We start from the raw sequence: 27,288 nt of genomic DNA on the forward strand, positions 1-27,288 counted from the left end.
CCTCTTTATTCTGCTCCCTTGATGCAGATTCCCTCCCCACTGCTTACCCGGCGTACAGGCAGGGGGGGTTCTCATCTAACTTAATATTTTGTGTTGTAGGCAGAGTTACAGGGCGATCCAGAGACTGTAAGGTAAAGAGGAGTAACCTCTGCATGAGCACCACATCAGTGCAAAGGCCAAATACCCCTAATGTAGGTCCTCGCTTTGGACCCTCGAGGAGCGACGGCGCCCCGTTAGTCCTATGGGCGGTTGTGGACCTGAGCAACTGGAGGTTGGCTGCAACGCTTCTCCCCCTTTCTGGGGGCGTGAGTAAGGGGGTGGACTGGCGGTCCACCAGAGGGAGGCCCCCGAATCTCGCAAACACCGGTTGGCTAGGGCCACGGTGTAATGCGGCTCATCAGCGTGACAGGCAGCGAGGGGCTGCATTCCCTGGGATCGCCCGTAAGATAACCCACCATGTTGGCATATTTGTTATGCAAATGAACTTGCAGCAATTTTCTCCCCAAAGAAGGTGTCTTGTCTGTTCATTTATCCAGGATATTGCTGTGGTAGGAATGGGGAGTGTTGCTGATATTGGCACTAAGGGATTTCCACCTAATGTGAGAATCAGACTCGTAAATTTAGTTTGATAAGCAATTGATTTTGTGATGTAAGAATTATTGTGACACAAACAGATTGTTCCTAAATACTAGCAAAAGCCCAATGCGTGATAGTAGCTTCATTGCACAAGTTCTCACACCAGCGGCGCTCTTCTGTGTTTACTGGAGCCCTTGTGACGTCACATGCCTGGCGGGAAGCAAAGGCCCTTTAAAAGTCAGTAATCACAGCTGACTTGTTGTAAATAAGTTGGTGATAGATGACAGGATACTTCTAGTTGATTACATGTAGATTTATTGTAGGACACAGCTGAGTACAAAATGGATGCTCACGTCGCGTTGTGACGTCTCACGTTGCGCGATGACACGCTGAAGGCACTTCTCTAACCATGGGTGGCAGTCAGGACAACGGCAAGAACACTGGACATTCCGAGAGGGTGACGATGAAAACAGACACTCCACTAGTACCCACGGACATTCTAACTACGTCATCAGTGTTAGCACAACTACATTAAGGGAAGGATCTCTCTCTGAGCACCAACGGTAAAACGAAGTTTTGTACACACGCTAGTTCTGTCTTCACCAGTCTCGCCGATACCAAATTCCCTCACACAGCTGTTTAATTAATTATTCACCTTCTTCTTCAGGCTTGTCACAAGATGTCTTTAAAATAGCTCTCACATCTTTCCGTACATGCCGATAATTGCAACATGCTGTTCTGAGATAGCTTGGCTAAGAATTAATAAAAAAAAAACACTTGCTTTGCTTTAAAATATGTCCATTTCAATCATACAGCACTTTTCCACGCTTGCTAACCATTTCCCTGACCTGTCACGTCTTGTGAATATTCTTTTGACAGGATGAATACTTGGCTCAAAGCTGACAGAAGGTGAAAGTGGTTTGTGACAGATTGCTTGATAATTTGATAATTCTCGCTTCTTCTCCTAATTATTCTCGCATTACTCAGGTTGCCAGTTTCTTTCTAAGTTTCTTGCTGCAATTGGATGACAGGCAGTCATGGGTTCTTGTAACACAATGCTGCCAGGGATGAGTTATGTACTCACAGTTTTTAGTTGCTTTTGCTTTTGTTGCTTTTGTTGACTTTCCCCCATTCAAGCAGTTTCATGCTTCTTTTGAAAATGTTACTGGCAGCAGATAGGTGGATCACAGTGGGTTCTTTTCGCGAGGTGTAGCTCAGGCTGTGTTAGATGGTTTCCTCTCTGGTCTGGTCAGCAGAAAACGTCGCCAAAATGTTGTAAATAGGATGGTGATAGATGACAAGATACTTCTAGTTGATTACATGTAGATTTATTGTAGGACACAGCTGAGTACAAAACGAGACTGGACAATGGTAAATTTTGGACAATGGTCATGCAAAGAGGAGACAAGGTTGTCCCGGAACAAGGTGCGGAATGTCTCAGTACCAAGATGGAGAGCATGGACAGAAAGTCCACGACGGGGACAAAGGTCCCAGGTGAAAGTCTCGACGGTAGGTCCACAATAGGGACAGAGGTCCCAAGTGAGACTCTGGACAGTAAGTCCACAACGGGGACAAAGGTCCCAGGTGAGTGTTTGGACAGTAGGTCCACAACGGGGACAAAGGTCCCAGGTGAGACTCTGGACAGTAAGTCCGCAATGGGGACAAAGGTCCCAAGTCAGAGTCTGGACAAGAAGTCTTCAACAGGGACAAAGGTCCCAGGTTTAAGTCTGGATAGTAAGTCCAAAATGGAGACAAAGGTTGGAAAGCCTGAATTTGGGACAAAGGTTCCAGGATTAAAACCAAGGATGGTTGGTGGTCCAGACGGTGTCTAAACTAGTCACATCTAGGACTATGTATTCATCTTTTGAAGTGAAATCTTCAAGCAAAAATTTTGAATCTCTTTACATCGCATGCAAAACTGCACTTAGTAATCTTGAAGAGTACCTATGTATGGAATTCTCAAGTTTATCTAAGAATGTGGTATCTATAAAGCACAAAGGCGTATGTTGAACTCTCTATCTTCAAATCAGAGCGTAAAGTGTTGGTGGACGGAAACTGATTTGAGAGAGTGGACTGTCTCTTCCTGTTTTGCTGGTCAAAGACAGATTGGAGGGAGTGCACTATCTTTTTCCTGTTTTGTCAGTCTAAGGGGAGTAGGTAGTGGTGATGCATATTAGTTGTTTTAAGTGTTGTGTCTCACCTCACACTTCACTTTTACACTCTTTGCCCCAAAATGCTCTTTTGCCTTCATGAACTAAAATTAGTTCAAGTCTTCTTAGGCCTCCTTTCTGTTATTATTATTATTGTTGTTGTCTTCCATGCATCAAGCTTTATTTTTATGTTTGTTTCATTTCTTTTCTGTAAAGGAGGAAGATGTGTTGTATATTGATTCTTCTTGTAACATGGCTTACAGTAGTCTTTAGCCCTTCCTTAGTGTTCTTACCTCCTTAGTCTCCCTGAATACCTGCGAGTGTTCTAACTTGTACCAGAGTGTTCTATCAGTGTCAGTTGATGGTCTGGTCAGCTGGCGAGGTTTTGTACTCAGCTGTGTCCTACAATAAATCTACATGTAATCAACTAGAAGTATCTTGTCATCTATCACCATCCTATTTACAACATGACTCTTACTTTGCCTTTTGGAAAGCTTCCTGCTGCCTTCTCTAACATCTCTACCCACAGCCTGCTCATATTATGCCGCCTGCAGCCAGTACTCTCCGCCACCTTTTGCAACGGCGTCTCTGCCTGCAGCCGACTCTTCCCACGTCACCTGCAGCCAGCACTCTCTGCTGCCTTTGAAAACAATGTCTCCGCCCGCAGCCTGCCCTTATATACCGCCTGTAGCCAGCACTCTATGGCGCCATTGAGGACTTATGGATCGCTACTGCTACACCTAGAGCAGGGCAAAAGTGTTTTATTGTTGATGTGTGAAATAATGCCAATGAGGACACAGCTGCCACGTTTTCAGATAGCATATGTGTGCCATTGTCATAGCTATTACCATAGGCCTTACAAATCATCCGCCTTATTTACTGTTAAAAAGTCGCAATCTATTCAAAGCTAACAGGGTATTTAAAAATACTGTAAAAATTTGTTCTTTCCAATTTAATTTATCACCAAATTCTACTCTAAATTATGTGTAATTTTTTACTTTTGCTAACTTACTTTTACCCAACCACCTGGAACTGCTGGCTTTACCCAAAACGTCTTATTCTCCTGTGGCCCTCTTTTGTGTTTACGCACCCTCTTGTGTTTACAGGCTCACTACACCACAAGGCCTGCAGCCAGCCGAGGATGGTCTGCCGGGAACTTGGCATATGGGCCGTACTATGAGTACCACGGCTTTAGTGGCTACATTCTTAAATGAGGATGATGCCACCGTCTTAATAGAATTTGACACAGATGTGTCTAGAAATTTCTAAAGTTTTCTTAAAAAACTATTTCCTGCATCATCAGCCTTCTCCATACAGTTCCCACTATTATTATTATTTTTGTGATTTATAATGCCTGTTTAGTCTAAATTTAGGGAACTGAGCCCTCTCAGTGCTATCATCAATATCACTTCACCAATTTAAAATATAAAGTAATTCCCAACAAAAGCATCGGAAATGGTTCTAAATACACAGAATCAAACATGCATTGCATTACATTAATTTTGCATTAATACGACAAAATAAAGTCTTGGACAATGTTCATGCATTTCCACCCAAGATCTGGTCTCAAACCCCTAATAGCAGGATGAAAGTTCAAGGCTTTGCAGCCAGGCCACATGCTCTCGTTTTAACACTTGTTCCAAAATCCATACTGACCACTAAAACAGCTGAAGGCTTAAGCTAGAACTTGAACTCGCAGGTTTGTGTCTTGTTCTTCCATTATTGTGGCTTACTTCTTACATCTTGCTGCCATCGCGAAACTTCAAAGGTTTTGCAGGATAAGCAATATGCAGAATTGTCAAATGCTGGGGTCTGGTTAATAAGATCTGAAAAGGGCTTCACATATCGCAGATGGTTACTGTGTTACTGACATTACATGCTGTGTTTTGTGCTGTGGATATCTACTCACTGTTTCCAAATACAGTGAATTGGATGGGGTAATCAAGTCTCCTTGTGCTCTTCTGTGGGCCCGATTATGATGTCGGACAGAAAGGCTGGGCAGAGGCTTTCTGCCCGACTTCTATGGTTTCTGTCCATTCACCTTATAACAATACCGGCGGTCGGAGGGAAACCCATGGGGTCAAACTGCTCCGCTTCCGACAGGCTCACAAAGCCCGTCGGAGTGGCGGGTGGAATGGTAATCCCATAATGATGGCGTAGCCAGCCTCGGCTCTGCCGTCGGGTTTACGGTGTGGCTTTCCACCTGCCCTTTCATGGCGGTCCGCCAGCAATCAAAAGGCAGGCAGAAAGTGACTTTGGGGCCCCCTAGCAGTGCTCTCTTTCCCCCTCACCCTCCGCTATGATACCACCCTAAACATCCCACAATCCAGTGCCTGCCTCACGGTGCATCCCTTTTTTCAATAGCAGCTTGTGCTGTGGCCCTTTTCCAGCTGCCGCTCAAGCTGCTATTGGTAAATGGCTGTTTCCGACCGCCCCTAGAGCAGTCGCATCCAAATTCAGAGGGTGGAACCGCCGATCTATGGTCGGGAGGTTCCATTCTGCTATGGTGTCATTGGATCCTCGTCCGATCGACAACGTAATTAGGCCCTAGGGGCCAGATGTACGACCCGCCAATTAGCGAGTCACAAATTGCGCTGCATTTGCGACTCGCAATTTGTGACTTGCTAATTGGAATGCACAACAGTGTCTCAGACAGTGTTTGCGATTCCTAATGGGGTCGCAAATTGCATGCCTCATTAATATTAATGAGGCAGGCGCAATTTGCGACCCCTTTAAGAACGGCTTGCATTCACATGGGTGGTGGCCTGCTGGGGTCAGCAGACCACCATGCCTGTGACGGCTTTTTTGAATTAAGCAGTTTTTTTTTAAAATGCAGACCGTTTTCCTTAAAGGAAAATGGGATGCATTTAAAAAAGAAAAATGAAACTTTTCATGATAATTTTTTTAACGGCAGGTAGTGGTCTCTGGGACCACTGCCTGCTCTTAAAAAATATTTTCCCACATACTCACAAAGGGGAAGGGGTCCCCTGGGGACCCCTTTCCCTTTGCGAGTGGTTTACCACCTACTTGAAGTAAGTGGTAAACTGCGAGTGTGCAGCCGCAAATGCGACCGCAAAACATTAGTACATAGCACATGGAATCGCTATTAGGAAGGGACGCCCCTTCTTAATAGCCAGAGTCGCAAATGCTATTTTGAGTCATTGACTTTCAAAATAGCATTTGTACATGCTATTACCCTTTTTTGCAGCCGCAAACGAGAGGATCACCCGTTTGCTTGTTGCAAATAGGGTCGTACATCTGGCCCCAAGTATATTACAGGCATAAGTTCATTCAACACAACAGCCCCTGGATTTGTTAAGCTAAATGAATGATTTGGATTTTTCGTATTTGTGTTTTTACGGAAAGTGTTGTTTTAAGATGTTGCTTATGATATGACTGATATACTTATAAAAATATACATTTGTGAACGGGATAGTTTATATAGAGTGTATGGCTTAAATAAAAACATTGTGATTGTTTGAAAGTGAGTCAGTCAATTAAAATCATGTTTCGAAATTCAGGATCTGCCTGTAGGACCTTTAGAGGCTGGTCTCACTACCAGACTCGGAGTGGGGGTATCCATAGGCGCCTGTGAGGGTTTCTGAATATTTACTCTTGACAAACAACCCAAGCAAGTAAATTCCGCCATTTTATTTCCTTCAGGTACGAGGCAGCCTCGCGACGACCATCATCAGTGCTGTAACGTCCATGGCTGCAGTATTAATCTACATTGGATACATTTTAACGCGCCAATTCTTTTATTTTGGGTGGCGCTCTTGCAAGTATGATCACAACGAGCGAGAAACGTGTGAGAAAGTCTTGCAATCTCAGGTAAGTACTACTTTTAACGACTTGTTACCTACAGTTAGGTAAATACAACCCGTCAGCTGGAACTGGCTGTATTTGATGCTAACAGTTCAGTTTTATTTGTTGTTGGGGTCGAAGGGCTGATCCAGAGCTGCCCCCTCCTACCCCCAGAACCTTCAGACCCTCATGGGTGAGTAGCATGATTGATTGATTGATTGAAGGGAGCACCTGAATCGTTGAACTAACTACTGTGCACAAGAGCTAAGTTGATCAACTTTGGCCTGAACAAAACATAGAGCGAGATCATACGTGCAATCTATTTGTACCTATAGACTGTCTGATTTGCATAATAAACTAGGAGCTGCACTTTTATGTTTCAGTTGCGAGACCTCCAGTAGCGTATTTGTGATGTAGGGATTAAAATGCACATTTTTGTTAGAGGGTGCACGGAAGGTATCTTTTACCACATTGTCTCATGCTGGTGCTTATGCCATGCTGCTAGACGTGTGCTGTATTATATTAAAGCCCAAGGTGCTTCCAGTGGAGCTTCAGGGTGACTTTACCACATCCTCAGCTCGGTAAGGCAAAGCTGACAGCGCACAACAGAACCTCTGCAATGAGCTCCAAAGGACACTGTGGGGCTCTTCTGTGTTCCCAAGCAGCTCCTTAATCCAGCACAGGTTCAAAAAGCTTGAGGTGCACCTGCCGAGAAGGAAGCAGCAAGGGGCCTATCCATTCTGACATGCACACTTTACTAATAATACAACTAGCCATTGATCATCTTTGCTGACTGCCAGTCAAGAGAACTGGTCTCACCCTCTAGCCTGACAGCCATCGATACTATGCCCTGGACAGGGAAAGGACGAGGTAACTAGTGGTAGCTCACATGCGGGATTAAGCACTAAGGGCCAGATGTAGGTGTCCAAATACCGGTCGGTAATGGCCGAAAATACCGATTTTCGTCCATTACCGACCGGTATTTGGATACTGAGATGTAGGGCATCTCAAAATACAGATTCGGTAATTTTACCGAATCGGTAAATTTACCGATTCTGTAAAATTACCGAATCTGTATTTTGAGATGTAGGTGGCACTGTAAACAGTGCCACAGGGCTTTAAGGATTTGTTATTTACCACCAACTATTAGTTGGTGGTAAATAACGAATACCTGTGTATATGCAAATCTGTGCATGTACACCTGTGCCATGTGGCACACATACATGCGCTTAGGGCATGTATGTGTGCCACATGGCACACAAGCACTAATCAGGGGTGCAACAGGGTGTCAAAGTAACACCCTGCCACCCTTGAATTATTCGGTATTTACCGAATCGGTAATTACCGATTCGGTAATTGACATTCATTCCTATGGGCCTCCAGGCCCATTGGAATCAATGGCAAATACCGAATCGGTAATTACCGACTCGGTAAATACCGAATCTTACTGATTCAGTATTTTTTACTGAATGATTATCTACATCCCAAATACCGATTCTGAAATACCGAATCGGTAAAATTCGGTATTTTAGAATCGGTATTTTCGGATTACCTACATCTAGCCCTAAGTTTTCTCAAAATCTAAAATATATACTTTTACTATTGCAAGAACACATGGATCTTGAGGCATCACCTACCACTAATCAAAAAGTGTTTCTGTCTGCCTCCCTCCCTTCAAAGGGTAGAGCCAGAAATAATTCACATAATCACCTTGTCCATAAGAAGAATTCGGTCTTCTTAATCTTGAAGATACATATCTTCCTCCGCTTCCTTTCCTGGGAAAGAAGCCAAACCTTCTGTTCCTTGATTTCCCCTGAATGTTACCCTCCCCGGACTGTACTGGGACTTAAAGTATCCACAGCGGAAAGGTTACTCTTTGTTGCCCTACCATACAAATTGTTTCCTCCAAAAACCTTCTGCATTGAATTCTTTGCTGTGTCTAGGGCCGCAAAAGTAGAAACATATCTACCAAGCAATTTACCCGTACTTTCCTCCAACAAAATGGATCAAGCATCGTCGCTTAATTCCTTTTTGGCCCAAACTCCCAATTGAAGACTAATATGCACCAAGATTGTTCTACTATAAGGTATGCATTGCCTAAAAAGCACATATTGCCCTTTTTCACCAGCCTTTCAACAGAGTCAGAGTCAGAGTCAAAAATACTTTATTCGATTATTTTAAAATCATAAAAGTATACTACGCACACAATTATACAGAAAAACACATACATACACTAATCAACAATGCAATTCAGTTATAAGCAATTGATTAAAAACGGTTAAGAACAATTGAGTAGGAAAAGGTCAGAAACAGTTATCATTTAAAAATAATTCATATACCCTAAAACCATCATATTACAGTTATACGTAGTTTCATTTGCCTTGTTACTTCATCCTAAAAGCTTGATCACAACAGGGAGAAAGTAAATGAACAGCTCTTAACAGGATAAAGTTAAATCTAAACTTGGGCTACTCCAGAATACATTCCATCATTGGAGTATTCAACAATCTATGCCGTTTAACTCGCATCGATGCTACCAAGAAATTAGCAACCCCGAACATCACAATAGGGGTCTCCATAAGTTGTAAAAACAACAATGCAGGTTTCACTTGCATAAATCCCTTGTCCCTCAGAAGTGGTATGATATATTTTTTCCTTCCCTCAACAAAAAAGGGACAAAAAAAGACAAAGTGTATCAGGTCTTGATCAGTGAAGCCATAACATTTACAAGGAGCATTATCCCTAGGCATACTCCATTTCAGATATTCACCTAGTAAAAGATGCATCTGGTTAAAACGGAATTTCGTCAATAGCCATCGATGATATGGCCTGTTCACTACAATCAAATAAGGCTGAATAGTCATAGTTGATATTACTGTGTAGTGTGCCCTTACTGTAGTTTTCTCAATTTCCAGGGCTTCACGATGGATATTTCTATAATTCATAAATTGAACTTTTATCCATGTGACATCATCTTTACACAGGCTTTCGGGGTTAAAGTATAATTCCGGGCGGCCCAATTGTGTAGCTACGGTTTTAATATGTTTCAACCATTTTATGTCTTTGGCTCTATCTCTCCCCATACAATCGCTGATAATTTTGCGATTTAAAGTCAGACTAGGATTCAGCCATAATTTCACCCAAAGAAGTAGAGGGGCCATATTAAGTGCATCCTCAATATAACCTAACCCTAGTTCCGTGTGGACAGCAAAGGAGGGGGTAGACTGTGGTAAACCCAATAGAGAACGCATGGATTTGTTCTCTTCTTTCTGAATTGGGGCAAGATCCTTATAGCCCCAGATCCCAGCCCCATATCTTGCTAGGGCCAAAGTTTTGGCTCTATACAGGGTCAGTATTGCTTCCGTGGGTTTCCCTCCCAGTCTTTTAGCGAAATTCAATATGGCTGCAAACGACCTGCGCACAGCCAGCGCTTTATTTGTAATCTGGGGAGTCCAGGTGCCCAAGTCATCGAATATTACGCCTAGGTATGTAAATGTTTTAACTTTGGACAGTATTACACCGTTACATTGCAAGGTTTTTGTGGTTTTCTTTCCTTTCCCAAGTGACATAACGTGTGACTTTTCCATATTTACTACCAGGCCTAATTTCTGCATAAAAATCCCAAATGAGCCAAGGAGCAGCTGTAATCCATTTGGGGTCTAGAAATAAGGACCGTGTCATCGGCATACATCAGTACGGGCAGGGGGAACCCACCCATGCTAGGTATATCTGGTGTAGCAGTTGATAGAATTGAATATAATGAGTTGATATACAAAGAAAACAACATGGGGGCTAGGATGCACCCCTGTCTTACCCCTCTAGCTGATCTAAACCCAGCGGTGCATTTTCCATCCATTGTCATACGCACTGATGCAGTCAGATCTCTGTGCAAATAGGCTAGGAAATTTACAAGTGCTGGGTCCAAACCCAACTCCATGAGCATTGTCCACAGCTTCGACCTATTGACTAAGTCGAAAGCTGTGGACAGGTCCATAAAAGCAAGATGGATCGACCCCCTAGAAGCAACAGTATATTTACAGATGGTCATATACAGATTAAGACACTGGTCCTCAGTGCCCCTCCCGGTTCTAAACCCATATTGGGTATTGCATAAAATTTCGTTATCTTTTTCCCACTTATTAATTTTGTTTAAAATGACTTTGCCAAGAATCTTAAATGACGAATCGATCAACGATATCGGTCTGTAACACCTAGGGTCTCCCCTTTGACCTTTTTTAAAAATTGGGATAATGATGGAGTGTGACCAAGATGTAGGTATATTAGATTTGTCCATACAAACTAGGTTAAAAACATTTGCAAGGACTATGGACCACACATGAGAGTGTGCCTTATACATATCAGCGGGAACCCCGTCCGGGCCGGGGGCCTTACCACCTGCTGTGTTTTCTATGGCATTTTGTACTTCTTTCACCGTAATTCTCAATGGGGTTTCTGGGATTATAGATTCTATGGGGGTGAAAGGAGTTGTGGTGATCTTACTGCCATAGATAATCTCAAAATGGTCCAGCCATTGTTTCTCAGTGATGTTGACCTCCACCACCTCATTTTCTCTGCCATTAAACAGTGGTGTGTTCACTATAGACCAAAACTTGGCACTGTCCCTCAAGGTCAGTCTATCATATAATGATTCCCAGGCCTTGGCTTTAATTTCACTCTTACGTGCCTCAGTCGTTATTTTATACTCCCTCCTAAGTCTTTTCACCTCTACAGTATTGCGCGGTGTACTTTTCAAGGCATCTAGTAAAATTTTATGAGCCTTGGAGCAATCGGCGTTGAACCACCCATATGCTTTGCGAGGCTTAAGATTGGGTTTACACGTGAGTATCTGTACAACATTTTTACATATAACTTCAAAGGCATTTATAACATTCCCTCCAGTAGTCAATGGATCTCTGCAAATGTTTAATTCTAATCCTACTTTGTCACACAAATCATTAAAAAAGTCATCTGGGATGATCTTAGACCATTTGATTCGTCTACCCTGGTCATGCGCCCGGATTTTTGTAGAATAAGTTGGTTGTAGTCCAGTATTTATTATGGTTGGGTTACTGTTAATTAGTTCCATAATAACCGGGTTATGGTTGCTAAATGTCGTCTGGGTTGCATTATAGAAGATGACATTTTTAAGGATACTGGGTGACCCAAAAATGAAATCAATAATAGTATTACTACCCCTGGCACTATATGTTGCCACTCTGTCTTTGGGGTTCACAAAAACGGGTTCTGAGATATCAAGATCTATCAGCAGTTCTTCTAAGGCACCCCCTTTTGCTGAATGTTCAAAGTGCGAGTGAGTCAAATAATCGTCATCCAGGCAAACATCATAATGACAGTTCAATTCACATAAATGTGTATTAAAATCACCTAAAAGTATATAATGAACAAATGTAGATTGACTCTTTTTATAGTCGTTTAAAAAATCGGTCAACATAAGGATATTTTCACTACCTTGTGAACCTTCTATTGAATTATAAAAATTTACATAGAGGATTTTTTCCCCCGTATTCAACAAAACCTCTAAAGCTTGGCAATTGGGAGAGTTTACATTTATAGTTTTCATCACCCCCATGTGGCTCACTGAAATTAGGAGCCCTAGACCTCCCTTGCTTCTCCCCCTCTGTGACTTTTGTGCTGCTAAAAAAAAGGATACATAACCTTCTACCCAAAAGTTACATTCAGTGTCCCAAGTTTCTTGTAGTGCAACCACATCATGTTGTTTTATAATTTCCAGCCATAGTGTATCTTCCCTTTTGGCTTGGAGACCAGAAATGTTCCAAGTCATTAGTTTCAAATTTCTGATTTCTGTGATTTTACAGGGCTGTTCCTCCACCCCCTCCTGTGGGGACAGTCAATTATTAGCATCAAGTTCTGATAAGACAGCAAAACTGTTTCTCAGTTCCAAAACAGGTGTAGAAGCCACTGAGTATTTGGAGTTTAGGGTCAATAGGGAGCTTAGTGGTTGAGTTGCCCAAGTAGCTAGGTGAGCATTATGTCGTGGGGTGTTTTTCCTTGTATTCATGGTCAGCAGGGGAGTTTGTTGTGCTGGGCGAGGATAGAAAAAACCTAATGGGGCCGCACAAATTTGTCCAAGTGTAATGTTTGTGGCGTCCCAAAATAGCCTAGAGCAAACATGTGGATTCCTAAAGTTTATGATGACACAGTCCTCAGAAAAGCATTTGGCGGTCGGCCCCAACCAAGCTACTCTTCTTACCAAGCTTATAGATGCTGAAATGTCACTTGGGCCTGAGCAATTTGTATCGCACCAGCTCTTTACGTTTTTCATAAGAGTTTGCTGGGTTTCTAACTCTCCTGGTTTGAGCCTCGGTACATTGACCAGTACCGCCACAAACGGAGTTGCCTCTGGGGGTAAGTTTATCCTTGGTTTTGGATATTGTCCGTTACCCGATCTTTGGCTAATTCTCTTAGAGTCATCCTCTTCGTTGGCGTGAAGTCTATGGTTGTGCTTGGGGTCAGGAATATGCTGGCGAATTGTATGCAATGTTTTATCTACGGATTTAGAGTTGTTTGTGGGATCCGGTATAAAAGTATGTGGCAAAGGTATTAGATTAGGCATCATCGCTGCACTATTAGACTCCTCCATAGGTTGGCTTTGTTGTTTCAGGGGCAGTTGTGAGTCTAAGGCAAGGTGCTCCGTTACCTTTTGAAGTAACAGCGAGTTCATTCTATCACATTTACTTAATATACCAGATACACAATCTTTTAGTGTTTCAACAATCTCACTAGAAATCTTAATCAACGTGGTTTCGATGGTATCTGTTAGAACCCTTTCAATCATGTCTTTTATTGTGCCTTCAAGCTTGGTTGAGGGTTGTCGTGATTTTGTTTTAGCTCTATACCGTAAAGCTTGCGTTTTGTGTGGTCTCGCAATTTTTCTGGTTTTTTGCATGTTTTGTGTTCCCCCCTCCGGAATTTGGGCACACTCAGAAGCCTCAAATGCAACTATAGGGTCTTCTTGGCGCACAATGTTTTGGTGCTCAGGTACAGTGTCATGGGCAGCGGTGATGATAACATTAGGTTCTAGGGGTAACATTGACTCTTTGGGGTCAATGAATGCACCTTCCAACCCAAGTTCTCGTTCTTTCTCGGCAATTTCTTTATTTAGCTTCCCCACCGCTGATGTTAAGTATGTCAAGATGCTTTCAGAGGCATTTGTTTTACGGGCAATTTTAACTTTACTAGTGCCCCCTGTAATCGAGGTCTGAAGTTTTCTCTTACCCATTCTGGCGACGTAGATGTTAGGGTCCGGCCTGTCCTGTCCTCTGGCGTCCCCTGACGACCACAGACGGCCCGCCCTCTGCCCGGGCTCGGCCCGGCGCCGCCCGCGCGCGTCCCGTGGGCGGGAGGCTCCCCTCGGACTTTGTAGCGCCTCCGGGCGCTGTTGTGGCGTCACTGGTCCTGCGCCGGCCGGGGCAGCTGGGGGATGTGGTTCCCGCTGCTCCCGTGCCGACCGAAATGCCCCCTGACTGCTGGTGATCCTGTGAGGGCTCAAAACCGTTCCCCTCACGGCGCGCTGTGGTGCAAGGTGCTTTGAGGTGTCCCGCCTGGCCGCTCGGCGCCCCTCGGACTTTGTAGCGCCTCCGGGCGCTGTTGTGGCGTCACTGGTCCTGCGCCGGCCGGGGCAGCTGGGGGATGTGGTTCCCGCTGCTCCCGTGCCGACCGAAATGCCCCCTGACTGCTGGTGATCCTGTGAGGGCTCAAAACCGTTCCCCTCACGGCGCGCTGTGGTGCAAGGTGCTTTGAGGTGTCCCGCCTGGCCGCTCGGCGCCCCTCGGACTTTGTAGCGCCTCCGGGCGCTGTTGTGGCGTCACTGGTCCTGCGCCAGCCGGGGCAGCTGGGGGATGTGGTTCCCGCTGCTCCCGTGCCGACCGAAATGCCCCCTGACTGCTGGTGATCCTGTGAGGGCTCAAAACCGTTCCCCTCACGGCGCGCTGTGGTGCAAGGTGCTTTGAGGTGTTCAACAGATTAATGTCAATATTGCTTCCTTTGGCATAAGTGTCCGCCACCAGATTAAATATTCCGGTTGAATGATCTAAAACATCAAATAACGTGTCCTCACATTCTTTTAATGAATGGTCCAAACCTTACCTTGGTTCTCTGCTTTACTTAAAGAGATTAATTATCCGTAGAGTCTAGATTAGGTGTTATGGCCTATTTCTCGCCAACAATTGGCAGAGAGCACTCTGCTCTCATAACACTTCTTTCCAAATTCTTTCTAATGTGCTATTTTACATATTCTGTGGCATGTTCCAAAGAACACCAGTCTGCACTTTTTGGATGTGTAACATCATTTGGATCATGCAACATCTGTCTTAAGGGGTCTAACTATCTTATTCATACCTGTCTTACCTTCTCCAATGTCCCCAAATCATTTCCTGCACAACTGTCATTATAAAGATAAAATATAGAGTCATCCACATCTTTATACTTGTCTTTTTCAAACGTAGGACTGAATACCCCATAATTTGCAGGGAACTCTTGCCTTTAAATTGTGCCAGTTTGGACTATCATCTTTTGTGATTTACCGAAGACTCCAAATATTTTCAAGCCTGACACCTCCTGAACAGATAAGTGCTTACACTTTTTAATACTCTTAACCTCTGGACCACCCCTTTTAAACTATTTCATCTGCTGACAAGGACCACATTTCATCTTCATCATTCACTATAATTATTTTCTTGATATTCTCTTTAATCTGAGATTTAACAGTCTCTTGAACAGTGCTTTTCTGTTCCTGTCTAATAATTATTTTACTATTTCTTCCTGCTCATCTACAGGAATCATAGTTATTTTCTCTCTAATTTTTCTCAATAAAATAAGTAATCTTTTGGCTCCCTAAATCTAGTTAATCCTAAATAACCTGTCCTAACGAACATTACTTAATTTAATTACCAAAACACATATTATTAATATTTTTTCAGACACTTCACATCTTCCTTTGTTTGTACTGAACCGTCAAGTGACAGTCCCAGTCAGCAAGCAATGTCATTTCAGCTGTGTACCATAGCACCGAGAAGCAATAAAACATGTCCAACTCCCATGTTAAAATGGTACATGCCAAGAAAGTTTGTTCGCCTTTAGAAAGCGGTGTAAATCCTTGAAGATAAGGTCCACTGCCTTTTAAAAAATGCCTCAGTTTAGCAAAATGCCTTTTCCAAGGATAGCCCTCTCTACTAAAGGTGCCTCTGAAGCCATTTTAGCGTGAACCTATCCTAACTTAGTGGACTCTCACTCTCTTTCTCGCGATACATCACAAATTACCTCACTCGTGTGTCAGTTGAATGGCTGTTTGATTGAAAGGTAAAAATATCTTTAAAAACAGATATTCTCATATTCTAAATTTGTATCTTCCTTTTCAAAACCGACTACATCATAAAGACTTAAATCATGCCTAAACCAATTTCAAATATAATCATACTTGTATATACCTGCCCCCTAAATGTATGATTTGAGGCATGAAACCAATCAAGAGCACTGATTTTAATACTATAACCCATAAATTGGGCTACTGCCACGTTTTGCATCCATCCACCTCAAAACATGCATAAAGATTTAGAAATAGAAGTCTGTACTTCCCTGCTTAGAAGCAGCTAACGAATAATGGAGAAGTAGTAGAGTGGCGAGAGCTATTATGAACTGTGTTCAACTTTGCTTTATGTGTTCACATATAGTGATGATGATAATGATGAAGAAACTTGTTAGGGGCACAGTTACTCCGTAGAGTGTCCGGACACCAAGCACAGGTCAAAAGGGAAAGTAAATCTGGTACTTTTAAACCTGGACAAATAGCAAAGTTTTCAACCTAGAACTTTGACGTGTATCTGCTTGGAAGTAGTGAATACAAATTAATGCATAATGCTTAGCCTCCTGTTTTGCCTTAAAATTAAGGTTTTCTTTTATCTTACCAGTGACTTTTCCATAAAACTAAAAATGCATGAAACTTGCAAGTTAAGGTGCTACTTTCACTTAGTTTTTTTTTTTTTGTGCACTGGTATATAATGTTGGCTGTGAAAGAAGCTATGCTGACATTTGATGTTAGGGGTGTTTGCATTTAATTTGAGGTCTTGGGGACATAGGATGGTGGTTGTGTTGGCCTCTGAAGGTGGATATGTTGGCATATCATCTTGGTTGTGTGGACACAAGATGGTGGGTGTGTTGGTATATGATGGTGGGTGCACTGTTGTTTGATAGTTGGTGTGTTGACATTGGCTTTTGAATGTAGGTCGTTGGACATTGTCATTTGGATGATGTTCACATGTTTTGCTGATGTTTGCATGCTGGCTATTTGGATTTTTGTTGGTGGGTGTGTTGGCATATGATTTTGGTTGTGTTGGAGTATGATGGCTGGTGTGTTGGTGTATGATATTGGTTGTGTCAATGTATGAAGGTGTGTGTGTTGACCTATGTTTATTGTGTAGACTTATGACGTTGGCTATGATGAGGTATGAGGATGAGTTTTAGTGGGGCTGTTAATTCTGGTAGTGATGATGATGGTAGTGTTAATACTGAGGGTGTTGGTAAGGATGGTGGTAGGTATAGAAGCGGTAGTCCAGTGTCAACAGTAGTTGTAATATTGTGTTAACGGAAGTGTTGATGGTAGTAATGGCAATGTTGGTAATTCTAATACTGGTAATGGCAGTGATGGTATGGGTGGTAGTGATAATGGTGTAGATGGTAATGATGATAGGACTAAAGGTAGTGTAATGGTACCGGAGATAATGAGTGTGGTATGGGTATTGCTAAAAATGGCAATGGAGGTGGTAATAATGTTGGTTGCAATGGTGGTGATGGTGGTAATGGTTGTGAGAGAGTTAATGGTGGTGCTATATGTGGAAATGGTGCTGTAAGTAATGGTAGTGCTTGTAAGGGTGATAGTGGCGCTCATAGGGTTGTGGCAATGGTGGTTGTAATAGCTGTGGGATCAGTGGTGCTGAAATAATGGTAGTGGTGGTAATGATCGTGGTGGTAGTAATGGTGGTGTTAATGTTGACATATGTTGATTTGTGAATGTATGATGTTGGTTGTGTTGGCAATTGTAGGAGGTTGTGTTGGCCTATGAGATTGGTTGCATGAACGTATGATGTTGGTTTAGTAGCTTTATGATGATGGGTGTGTTGGCATATGTTACTTGTGTGGATGTATAGAGGTGAGTGTGTTGGCGTATAATGTGTCCAACAGGTGTTGGCAGGGGGCCTTGCCCAACCCTCCCCGGGTGACTAACCCCTGCTATGCACAGGCTATGACGTTACCAGTGGTGTTGTTACAGTGCCTGGCCGGCAGCCAGGCCCTGCATCCAACCCACCAAAGGTGGCTAACCCCTGCTAAGTCCTGCTACAGGATTGCCCAGCGGGAATTAGCGACACGGCCTCTCTTATTGCCAGGCTCTGCAACCAACCTGCTATGAGTGGCAAATCCAGAGGGCCTGCAGTCAACTCCACTGCTCCTGGTCATAGGCCATAGGTAGCAGGCGTTAGCCTTAAGGAATGGCCTGCGTATAGACCCTGTTCGCAACCAACTGCAGTCTTTTTAGAGACAACCCCTTATTTTTCTTTTGTGGTGGTGGTCACAAAAATAAAAATTTTTGTTTTCTTTATTTTTGGAGGATGTTTTTGGCTTTTTTGTGTGACTTGTGGCACATTTGGCAAAGGCTCAGTCTCCTGTGTTGCTGCACTGCTGCCTTCCGGCTCCATCATCCATACTCATTTTCATGCTTCAGTTTAAGGTGGTGCCCAGTTGTTGTTGTACCTGCTAAGATTTTGGCCACATAATTTGCACGTGAGATATCATAAGATTATTTTCTTTTGGCGCACTGACTCAGTGAAGAACTCTCAGAGTTCCTGTGACTCCCTCTTCCAACTCGCAAAGGCCCTACTTGTTTTCCTCCTCCAGTTCAGCAGCCCTTGAGGATCCTTGGAGGTTTGACTGTCCTGATTTGCCACTTCTTTGGATGGTGGTTGTGACAAGGAGTGGTGGACCCCCAGAACTCACCCTGTAATGCCTCCTTCGTTGCAGACGACCCCTTGGGAATCAGAACAGGACGAACCTGAGGAAAAAGTACCCGGTCCCTTTAACTGGGCGTTTTCTGAGGAGGAGGCCCAACCTCCAGACCACGTCAGTGCAGCGGGATTGGACAAAACCCAGGAAGCCTGGTTTGGCGCGTGTGACGTCACCCCGGTGGAGCAGGAGAGGAGCGGAGTTGCATACGGAGAACGGAGAGGAGGACGGAGCGACGAAACCAGGCGGATAACGGAGGAAGAGAGCGAGGAAAGCGGAGAAGGGTCCCAAGGAAAGCCAGGAGGCCAACGACATCGCGAGCCGCCGTGCCACGCTCCCGGGGAGGAGTGTGGCTCACTCAGGTACGGCAGCGTATGGCGGCCTGGGTGGGAAGCAAGCGCGTGTAGAAAGTGTACATAGCCCCTTTCGGTCCATAGTCCTCCCCTCCTCGTGTTTCTTTACCCCGCGTATACCCCTCACCTTCTGTGCTCACTATCTCACACTTGTGCAGAGTGTACAGCCTCACCGGGTGAACCCCTCGCACACCACACGGTCCCAAGGTGCACGAACCCCCAGAGGACAATAACACTAACGGCCCTGTTTCTGTTGGTCTTCTCTTTCCTGGGGAACCCGGAGCCTGTGGAGAAGACGCCGCGTCCGGACAGCCCAGAAGAGAGACGCAACCGGACAGCCCAGAGGGGACTTCTTCCACCGCCAAAACGGATCAAAGTCAATTCGCCAAAGAGAGACTGACTTTTAGGACAAGAAGGACCCTAATGTTAAACGTGAAACGGGGTATCCCAATAAAGCCTGCATTACAACAACAGACTGGTGTGTCTCTAATCCCTGACCCACCTGCCAGGTCCACAGTGGTTCAGTTAGATTCAGTATCACCCTCGCAGTTCCCCTGCTTTTCTCAAAATGATGTCTCTTCTATCTATTGTCAAGGAAATGGCAATTGTTCTTCTTGGGCAAGGTTACCATACTTTGCAGATAATCAGCATCTCACAGTGCTCTGTAAAATAATTTGGGGATGTACATGGGTGTTACAAGATATTCAACCCGCCTTCCCAAGTTTGATGGGTTTCTATTCTTACAAAAAGGGCCACGGACTCACAAAGATTTTATTTTAATTTCATATGACCACCTAATGTGTCTCTGTTCTTTGGACTAGTTTTCAAGGCCGGGGACGCCACACACCTAAAATGGTGAAAATCGTCTTAGATGCTGCCCGAATCCTTGGTCTAGTAAGTTGTCTTATTGAGGGGCCCTTTTAGGGTTCCCCACTAAGGTCGTGCGTCAGGAGCTGCTTACCCTTTCCATTTTTGTGACCCTTACCATTTTTTTAGGGACATGGGTGACTGTGCCCTGCTGCCTGAAATGGCAGCCACAATAGTAATTTTTCTCTTGCAGCCAGCCAATCATCTTAGTTGGGTTCATGGTCCACGCTTTGTCTGTTGACCGGTAATGGTCGATAGGAGCTGAAAGCTCTGAACAAGGAGTGGGATTTTTTCTTTTCTTTTAGAATCAGAAAGGTCCGAGAACATAGTTTGCTAACCTATGCTGACTGAAACAATCCAGATATTCAAAAGTTTTAAACCTTTAATCCAACACGGCAACTGTTTTTTTTGCGTTCATTTCTCAATAACTACTGAACGGATTTGCACAAAACCAACAAAAGCTCACTGTCTGAGTAAAGCACCACATTCAACTTGCATGCCAAGTTTAGTGTAGATCCGTTTACAATTTCTTTCTGCTGCAAGCAAAATTTTCTATCAGTGCTAAAGTAATAAAACACATCTTTTTTTAAACTATTTTCACTTGCACCGAAACTGGATGAAAATTAGCCTGCTGGACCTTAACAGACTATGGGCCAGATGTACGATGGATTTTTGCATGCTCAAATGGGCTTGAGACCCTTTTGCATGTGCAAAAATTCTGTGGGCCATGTATTAACACTATTTTGCGAGTCGCAAATAATTAGCGACTCGCAAAATAGTGTTTAGCGACTTGCTATTAGAAGGGGCATTCCCTTCCTAATAGAGACCCCACAATGTAAGAATGTTTTGCCACTGCAAATGCGGTCGCAAAACACTCACAGTTTACCACCCTCTTCAAGAAGGTGGTAAAGCACTTGCAAACGGGAAGGGGTCCTGCCCTTAAAAAATGAAAATAAAAAGTAAAATTTCTTTTTTTAAATGCCTCCCGTTTTCCTTTAAGGAAAATGGGCTGAATTTTTTTTTTTTTTAAACTGCTTTATTTAAAAACAGTCCCAGACATGGAGGTCTGCTGACCCCAGCAGGCCACCATCCCTGGGAGTGCCCGCCATTCCCAATGGGGTCGCAAATTGTGACAGCCTTATTAATATTCATGAGACATGCAATTTGCGACCCCATTGGGAATCGCTAACAGTGTCTCAGACACTGTTGTACATTTGAAATTGCGACTCACAATTTGTCGCGAGTTGCAATTTCCAATGGTCGTACATCTGACCCTATGCTTTTTAATTGCTAAATTTGGTACAGGTTAAGGTTAGGTACGATTCAGCAAACACAAACCCGAAAAAGCCCTGAACGTCACTAGTTATGGTAGGCAATTCACAATGCTTAACTCTCCTGTCATGATTTACTCATGATTGGCAGCCATTTTTTCTGTGTCTTTTTTGTAGCAGTATATTGAGCATAGTAGACAACTTGAGTTATAGTGCTATTTTTCGTGTTTGTGTTTGCTTATCCACAACTAATCTTTAACTCTGTTTTGTTAATGAATCTGAATGTATTTTTATTGGTGCATTTAATTGATCTATCATCTACCCATTCAGCCCGGCTCTTCAGCTGGGCACAGTATTGGTTCTCTATTGGGTGTGGCCTCTGGCCTGGTCCATGACCCAAGCTTCCGCAGGCAGCCAACCAGTGCTCTACACCTGCTTTCGCCAGGCCCTGCACAAAACCTGATATGAGCTGCCAACCTCACTGTGCACATTCTTTGGCTGTGCGTGGGGCAAAATGGGCCATGCCACCCCACCTCAGACAAACTCTTTCAGTGTACACCTTATAGATGCAAGAACTTTTTTTTTGTTGATGGTTATCAAAATAACCATTATTTGGAAGGAAGGGTGGGGGGAATTTTGTGTTGTTATGCTTTTTTTGCTTTACTTTTTAAGTATTGAAGTGAGTAGCTGCTTATACATTTTTTTATGTGTGACTCTTTATTGATGGTATGTTCTTGCAGGCATGCACTACTGGGCAAAGATACTCAGGTGGCGGTTGGTCTCCTCTACTTCTGATAGCACCTCCTGCAGTGCATGCTCTTCTTACATACATGCAATACAGAGCAAAGTTGCTCAGGCGGCAGTTGGTCACCTCTACCTCTAATAGCATCTCTTGCAGCACATCCTGTTATTTGTATTTATTTATTTAACTTATAAGGCATGCAGCTACCCACAGAGGGTTTCCCGGCGCCAAGGGATAGATTAAAAGAATGAATAGAGAACAAAAGGCAAATTATTGCAGAAAGAGCCATGTCTTGAGGCCTTTACGAAAATTAAGATAGGTGGTTTCAGTTTTCAATACAGTGGGCAGGGAATTCCAGATCTTCGGGCCTAAGTGGGAGAACGAACGTCCGCCCATTCTCACCAACTTAAATCTGGGTATCACAAAATCACCTTTGCAAGAAGACCTGAGAGAACGTGAGGGGTGAAACGAATGGATGAGTTTCTGTAAGTATACAGGAGCAGTACCCTGTTTGATCTTAAATATATGGCAGAGAGCCTTAAACTTGATTCTGCTTGCAATCCTGAGCCAATGAAGGTCCAGGAGCAACTGGGAGATGGAGACTCTACGCGGAACATGGCATAAAAGTCGCGCAGCCGCATTCTGCACAACCTGAAGCTTCCTAAGAGTTTCTTGGTCTACTCCCAGATAAAGAACGTTGCCATAATCCAGGCGTGAGATCACTAAGGCCTGGACAACCGTCCTTTGTGTGGAGACAGGGAGCATCCAAATAATTTTATGAAGCCATCTTAAGATAGTAAAACGTGGAAGTCACCTTCACCACCTGCTGCCGCATAGAGAGATTCTCATCGATGAGAAAACCAAGGTTGCGAACCTGGGCAACGGGTTGGGGAAGAGGGCCCATTTCTTGAGGCCAATGTTGGGGGCCCCATAGATTCTTACATTTGCCCAAGATGACAACCTCAGCCTTGTCCCCATTCAGTTTCAAAAAGTTATTGCGCATCCATTCTGAGACTTTCTACAGTCCCTGTTTAAGGACTGAGATGTTACCGTTTTCCACATTGGAAAGAGAAAAGATGATTTGTATGTCATCAGCGTATGAGAATAGAGAGAGACCAGCTTCCTCCACAATGGTGGCCAGGGGTCTAACATAGATATTATAAAGTAAAGGACTCAGGATAGACCCCTGGGGCACTCCGTACACTGGAGAACAGATTCTGTAAGAAGCTTTCGCAGAGAAGACCTGAAAAGTGCGGCCATTAAGGAAGGAGGCAAGCCAAGCCAAAGCGGGACCCTCAACTCCCAAAGACCGGAGAGAGGCAAGAAGAATAGAATGTGACACAGTATCAAAAGCCGCACTCAGATCAAGTAATATGAGTGCAGATGTCTCTCCGCAGTCCATGCAGTGATGTAGTCTCTCGGTGACTCTAAGAAGAGTTGTTTCTGTGGAGTAGTTGGCCCTAAAGCCTGATTAGGACGGATGCAGAAAACCCAAACTCTCCACATAATGAGTTAACTGATTGTTGATATGTCTTTCCAAGATCTTGGAAAGTACGGGAAGCAGAGAGAGAGGCCTATAATTTGACAATATTGAAGGGTCAGCTCCAGCCTTTTTTAAGAGCGGAATAATCATTGCATGTTTCCACTCAGGCGGAACAAAGGCATCTCTCAGTGAAGAGTTAAGAAGCTCTTTTAAGACATTAAGGGAGTCCGGGCGAAGTTGACTCAGTATTTTAGTTGGCAAAGGGTCGCGTGGATTTAATACTTGCCAAACAATCATAAAAAAAAATTTCATCAAAAGGTAGCCAGCTACAGAGTTTGGCTGCAGAGTCAGGCTCACTTACGTGAGTAGAGTCAAAAGTCAGCACAGATTCGTTGGGGAGGGGAGAGGAGCCCAAGATACCATAGATAGACTCAACCTTCTCAATGAAGAAATCAGCAATTTTATCACATTGGACCTCATCAAGAATCGGTGGGGGAGGAATTGTGTCAGAGTCTGTCAACTTTTTTACAACTGAGAAGAGGGCGCGCAAGCAGTTTTGGGCCAGCGTGACAGTGTTAGCAATAAAGGTGGCTCTGGCCAATTTGCACGATTTGTGATACTCTTTGAGGGTTCTTTTATAATCGGCTTTACGGGCAGGAGAGTAAGATCGCCTCCATTTCCTCTCAAGGACTTTACATTTAGATTTAATGGATTTAAGATTTTCCATGAACCACGGAGCAGGAGGGCGGTGGGGCATGGTGTATTTGGACACAGGAGGCAGAGATGTATTTACAGCTGCAGTAAGCCAATTCGATACGGCAGGATCAAGTAAGGGCAGTGGCAGATTAGTGTCCGGCAAGTTCTTAGATAATAGAGTGTTGAAAAAGTCAGCATTCAGTTTGCCCCAACATCTAAAACTCTCATGAGAATCTGGGGGGATCCTGTTCTCAACCCCAGAAATTGCCAGATGGAATTGAACCACAAAATGGTCCGACCATTCCAAAGGGAGAGCAGGAAGACTACAGTCAAAAGAGAGATTAGAAAGAATAGGATCAAGCAGATGTCCTGCCACATGTGTGGGTCCCGAATTGCGTAAGAAGATATTGAGGGCCTCCATGTCAGACAGAAAGACATTGCTGGCATTACATTGGGGGTTTTCTAAATGTAAATTAAGATCCCCAAGAATGGTGAAGTTGGCGGCTTTTAGCAAGAGGGGAGCAATGGCATCGGAAAAGGAAGCTGCCCATGTGCCTGGATTACCCGGAGGACGATATATCAGGAGGCCAGACAAGGTCAGCTGCGGATTAACTGCAAGTTTAAACTGGGCAGCTTCACAACCCTGGAGAGACAGGGCTTCAAGTTTACAGCCATATATGGCTGTAAAAATTATCGCAATACCTCCTCCTTTTCCTGTGTCTCTGTCCTTCCTGACAATAACATAATCAGGAGGAAGGGCAACAGCGATGTCGGGTCCTGAACTGACATGCAGCCAAGTTTCAGTGAGAAACAGAGCATCAGGTTTCTCCGCGTTAAGAAAATCAAAGATATTATCTTTATGTTTGGGGAGGGACCTACAATTAATGCTCCAAAAACGGAAGCAATGACGAACAGGAGTCAATATTTTACGACTCATTCTAGTCTGTGGACATGCTTCCAAGATTGTCTTGTTTTTAAGCATCCTTCCTAGCGAAAATCCGCAATAAGGGCATTTAAAACCATGCATGGGGAGAACACATGTCTTGCACTTAGAGGAAGGTCTGTGTCTCAGTAACTTTAAGTCAGTGGCAGTATAACTAATCAAGTTGATGTTACTTACAGGGCTTTGGGCAGAGTCTCTGGCAGCTGAACGCGGCAGGGCGCGGACGGGCGCCGACGGGCATGCCTCTGGCGCGCCTCCGGTGCCCGTGCTGCGCGCTAGCATCTGCCTGCTTAAATAGCAGGACAGAACGACTAGAGCGTCAACAAAGATGGCGCTCGCCCGGAGCCCCCACAAGTGATGAGGGACTACCGGTGAGACGCGGGCCACACAAAAACACCTGAGAGCAGAGTGCAAGTAAGTAGATAGCAACGAATTAGGTTTAAAACACAATTAGAACAGTAAAAAGTAAAAAAACAAAGGATCTGAGTAATGTGCAAAAGGAGCAGAAATACTCCTATAATTCTTATTAAGGTGCGAGTATGCGGGTTTAAAGATAAAAACGACCTGGGCACAGCACAGTCAGCAAAATAAACAGTTTGTGAACTCTATGAGGATGCGCGCTAGCATCTGCCTGCTTAAATAGCAGGACAGAACGACTAGCGCGTCAACAAAGATGGCGCTCGCCCGGAGCCCCCACAAGTGAAGAGGGACTACCGGTGAGGGCAGAGTGCAAGTAAGTAGATAGTAGCGAATGAGGTTTAAAACACAATTATTACAGTAAAAAGTAAAAAAACGAAGGATCTGAGTAATGTGAAAAAGGAGCAGAAATACTCCTATAATTATTATTAAGGTGCGAGTATGCGGGTTTAAAGATAAAAACGACCTGGGCACAGCACAGTCAGCAAAATAAACAGTTTGTGAACTCTATGAGGATGCGCGCTAGCATCTGCCTGCTTAAATAGCAGGACAGAACGACTAGCGCGTCAACAAAGATGGCGCTCGCCCGGAGCCCCCACAAGTGAAGAGGGACTACCGGTGAGGGCAGAGTGCAAGTAAGTAGATAGTAGCGAATGAGGTTTAAAACACAATTATTACAGTAAAAAGTAAAAAAACGAAGGATCTGAGTAATGTGAAAAAGGAGCAGAAATACTCCTATAATTATTTTTAAGGTGCAAGTTGTAGAGTCGGCATTCTAGTGTTCACGCTACGTCATCACGTAGCGTGAACGGCTGCTATTTTAGGTCGCGCGTGAGGAGCGCAATTCATTCGAGTGCTGGAGCAAATTAGACAGGCAGCACGCTCGGCGCTCTCTACAGTAGAATAATTAATAATAAATAGCGGTGGAAATATATAAGCGTCCTGTCATTATTGGGGGGAACACACCACCTCCACAGTGGCGACGAGTCTGGGACCTGGTAAACTACACGGAGAAAAAAAAACTGACATTTCGTGAAAGGTACCCACAGCAGCAACAGGAAAGACACCCCGCGGCACTACAAGTTTGGCCAACAGGAGGTAGCCAGATGACCACAGAGAGCGCGGCAGAAGCGGAGGTGCACCAACTACGGCAATAAGGAGTGAAGAGTCCAGCTATAAGGGCACCACATACCCAGGGCTGAGGGGGAAACATAAGCGCAACCAGGAAGGGGGAGGCCGTAGGAAGACAGCCAACCCAGGCCCGACAGGCGCCAGGAAGCTGAAAAAGAGGCGACACTGCTTGGAAAGACCCCCAACAGAGCAGGAGCACTGGCGTAATCAAGGGGCAGTGACAGAGGAGACGCAGAGAGTCCCCATCTCCACCCAGAACAAGGAGAGGAGAGCAGTGGGCCAGGTAGCCCCAGGAGCCCGAATACAGCGCCGGAGAAGCGCGAAGCCATGTGCGCGCAGACATCCTCAGCGACAGCTCCAATACCATTCCTGCCCAAACCAGGAGAGCCCCTGATGAAGTGGGATGATTGGAGAGAGTACATCCTAAATTATATTGAAGTCCTGGAAGACGAAAATGAGGAGGCGTTCAAGAGTAAAAGGACAAAAAGGATTTTACTGCACAACCTAGGCCCGGAAGGGATTAGGGTATTTAAGAACCTAGTACCCAAGCCCCGGCAAGATACAGATGATGACGTCTTCGCCCATGCGATCGAAGAACTCAACGAACACTACCGGCCGGCGGTGTGCGTGTCGATAGACCGCTACAACTTTCAGCAGCGGAAACAAGAAAATGGAGAATCTATCGACGAGTATGTGGCGGAGTTAAAAAAGTTAGCGACGACATGCAAATATGGCGCACTCCATGATGAGTTCATCAAGGACCAAATTGTGATGCACTCAACAAATAAATCAGTGCAAGACAAACTATGGGTGAGTGGAGAT

General features: G+C 44.3%; 1 protein-coding gene and 1 long non-coding RNA gene across 2 annotated transcripts in view; one reads left to right on the forward strand and one right to left on the reverse strand.

Moving 5' to 3' along the window:
- The window catches only part of LOC144766891 (membrane-spanning 4-domains subfamily A member 4A-like), a 458,387-nt gene that overhangs the window by 363,914 nt on the left and 67,185 nt on the right, over positions 1-27,288 (forward strand). Inside the window, exon 5 of the mRNA XM_078650602.1 lies at positions 6,390-6,557. Coding sequence (XP_078506728.1) covers positions 6,390-6,557 — 168 coding nt within the window. The remainder of the gene's footprint in view (positions 1-6,389; positions 6,558-27,288) is intronic.
- LOC144766892 (uncharacterized) overlaps positions 1-27,288 on the reverse strand; it is a 199,107-nt gene that overhangs the window by 66,541 nt on the left and 105,278 nt on the right. The window lies entirely within an intron of this gene.

Source organism: Lissotriton helveticus, chromosome 7, assembly GCF_964261635.1.
Source record: "Lissotriton helveticus chromosome 7, aLisHel1.1, whole genome shotgun sequence".
Lineage (NCBI taxonomy): Eukaryota > Metazoa > Chordata > Amphibia > Caudata > Salamandridae > Lissotriton > Lissotriton helveticus.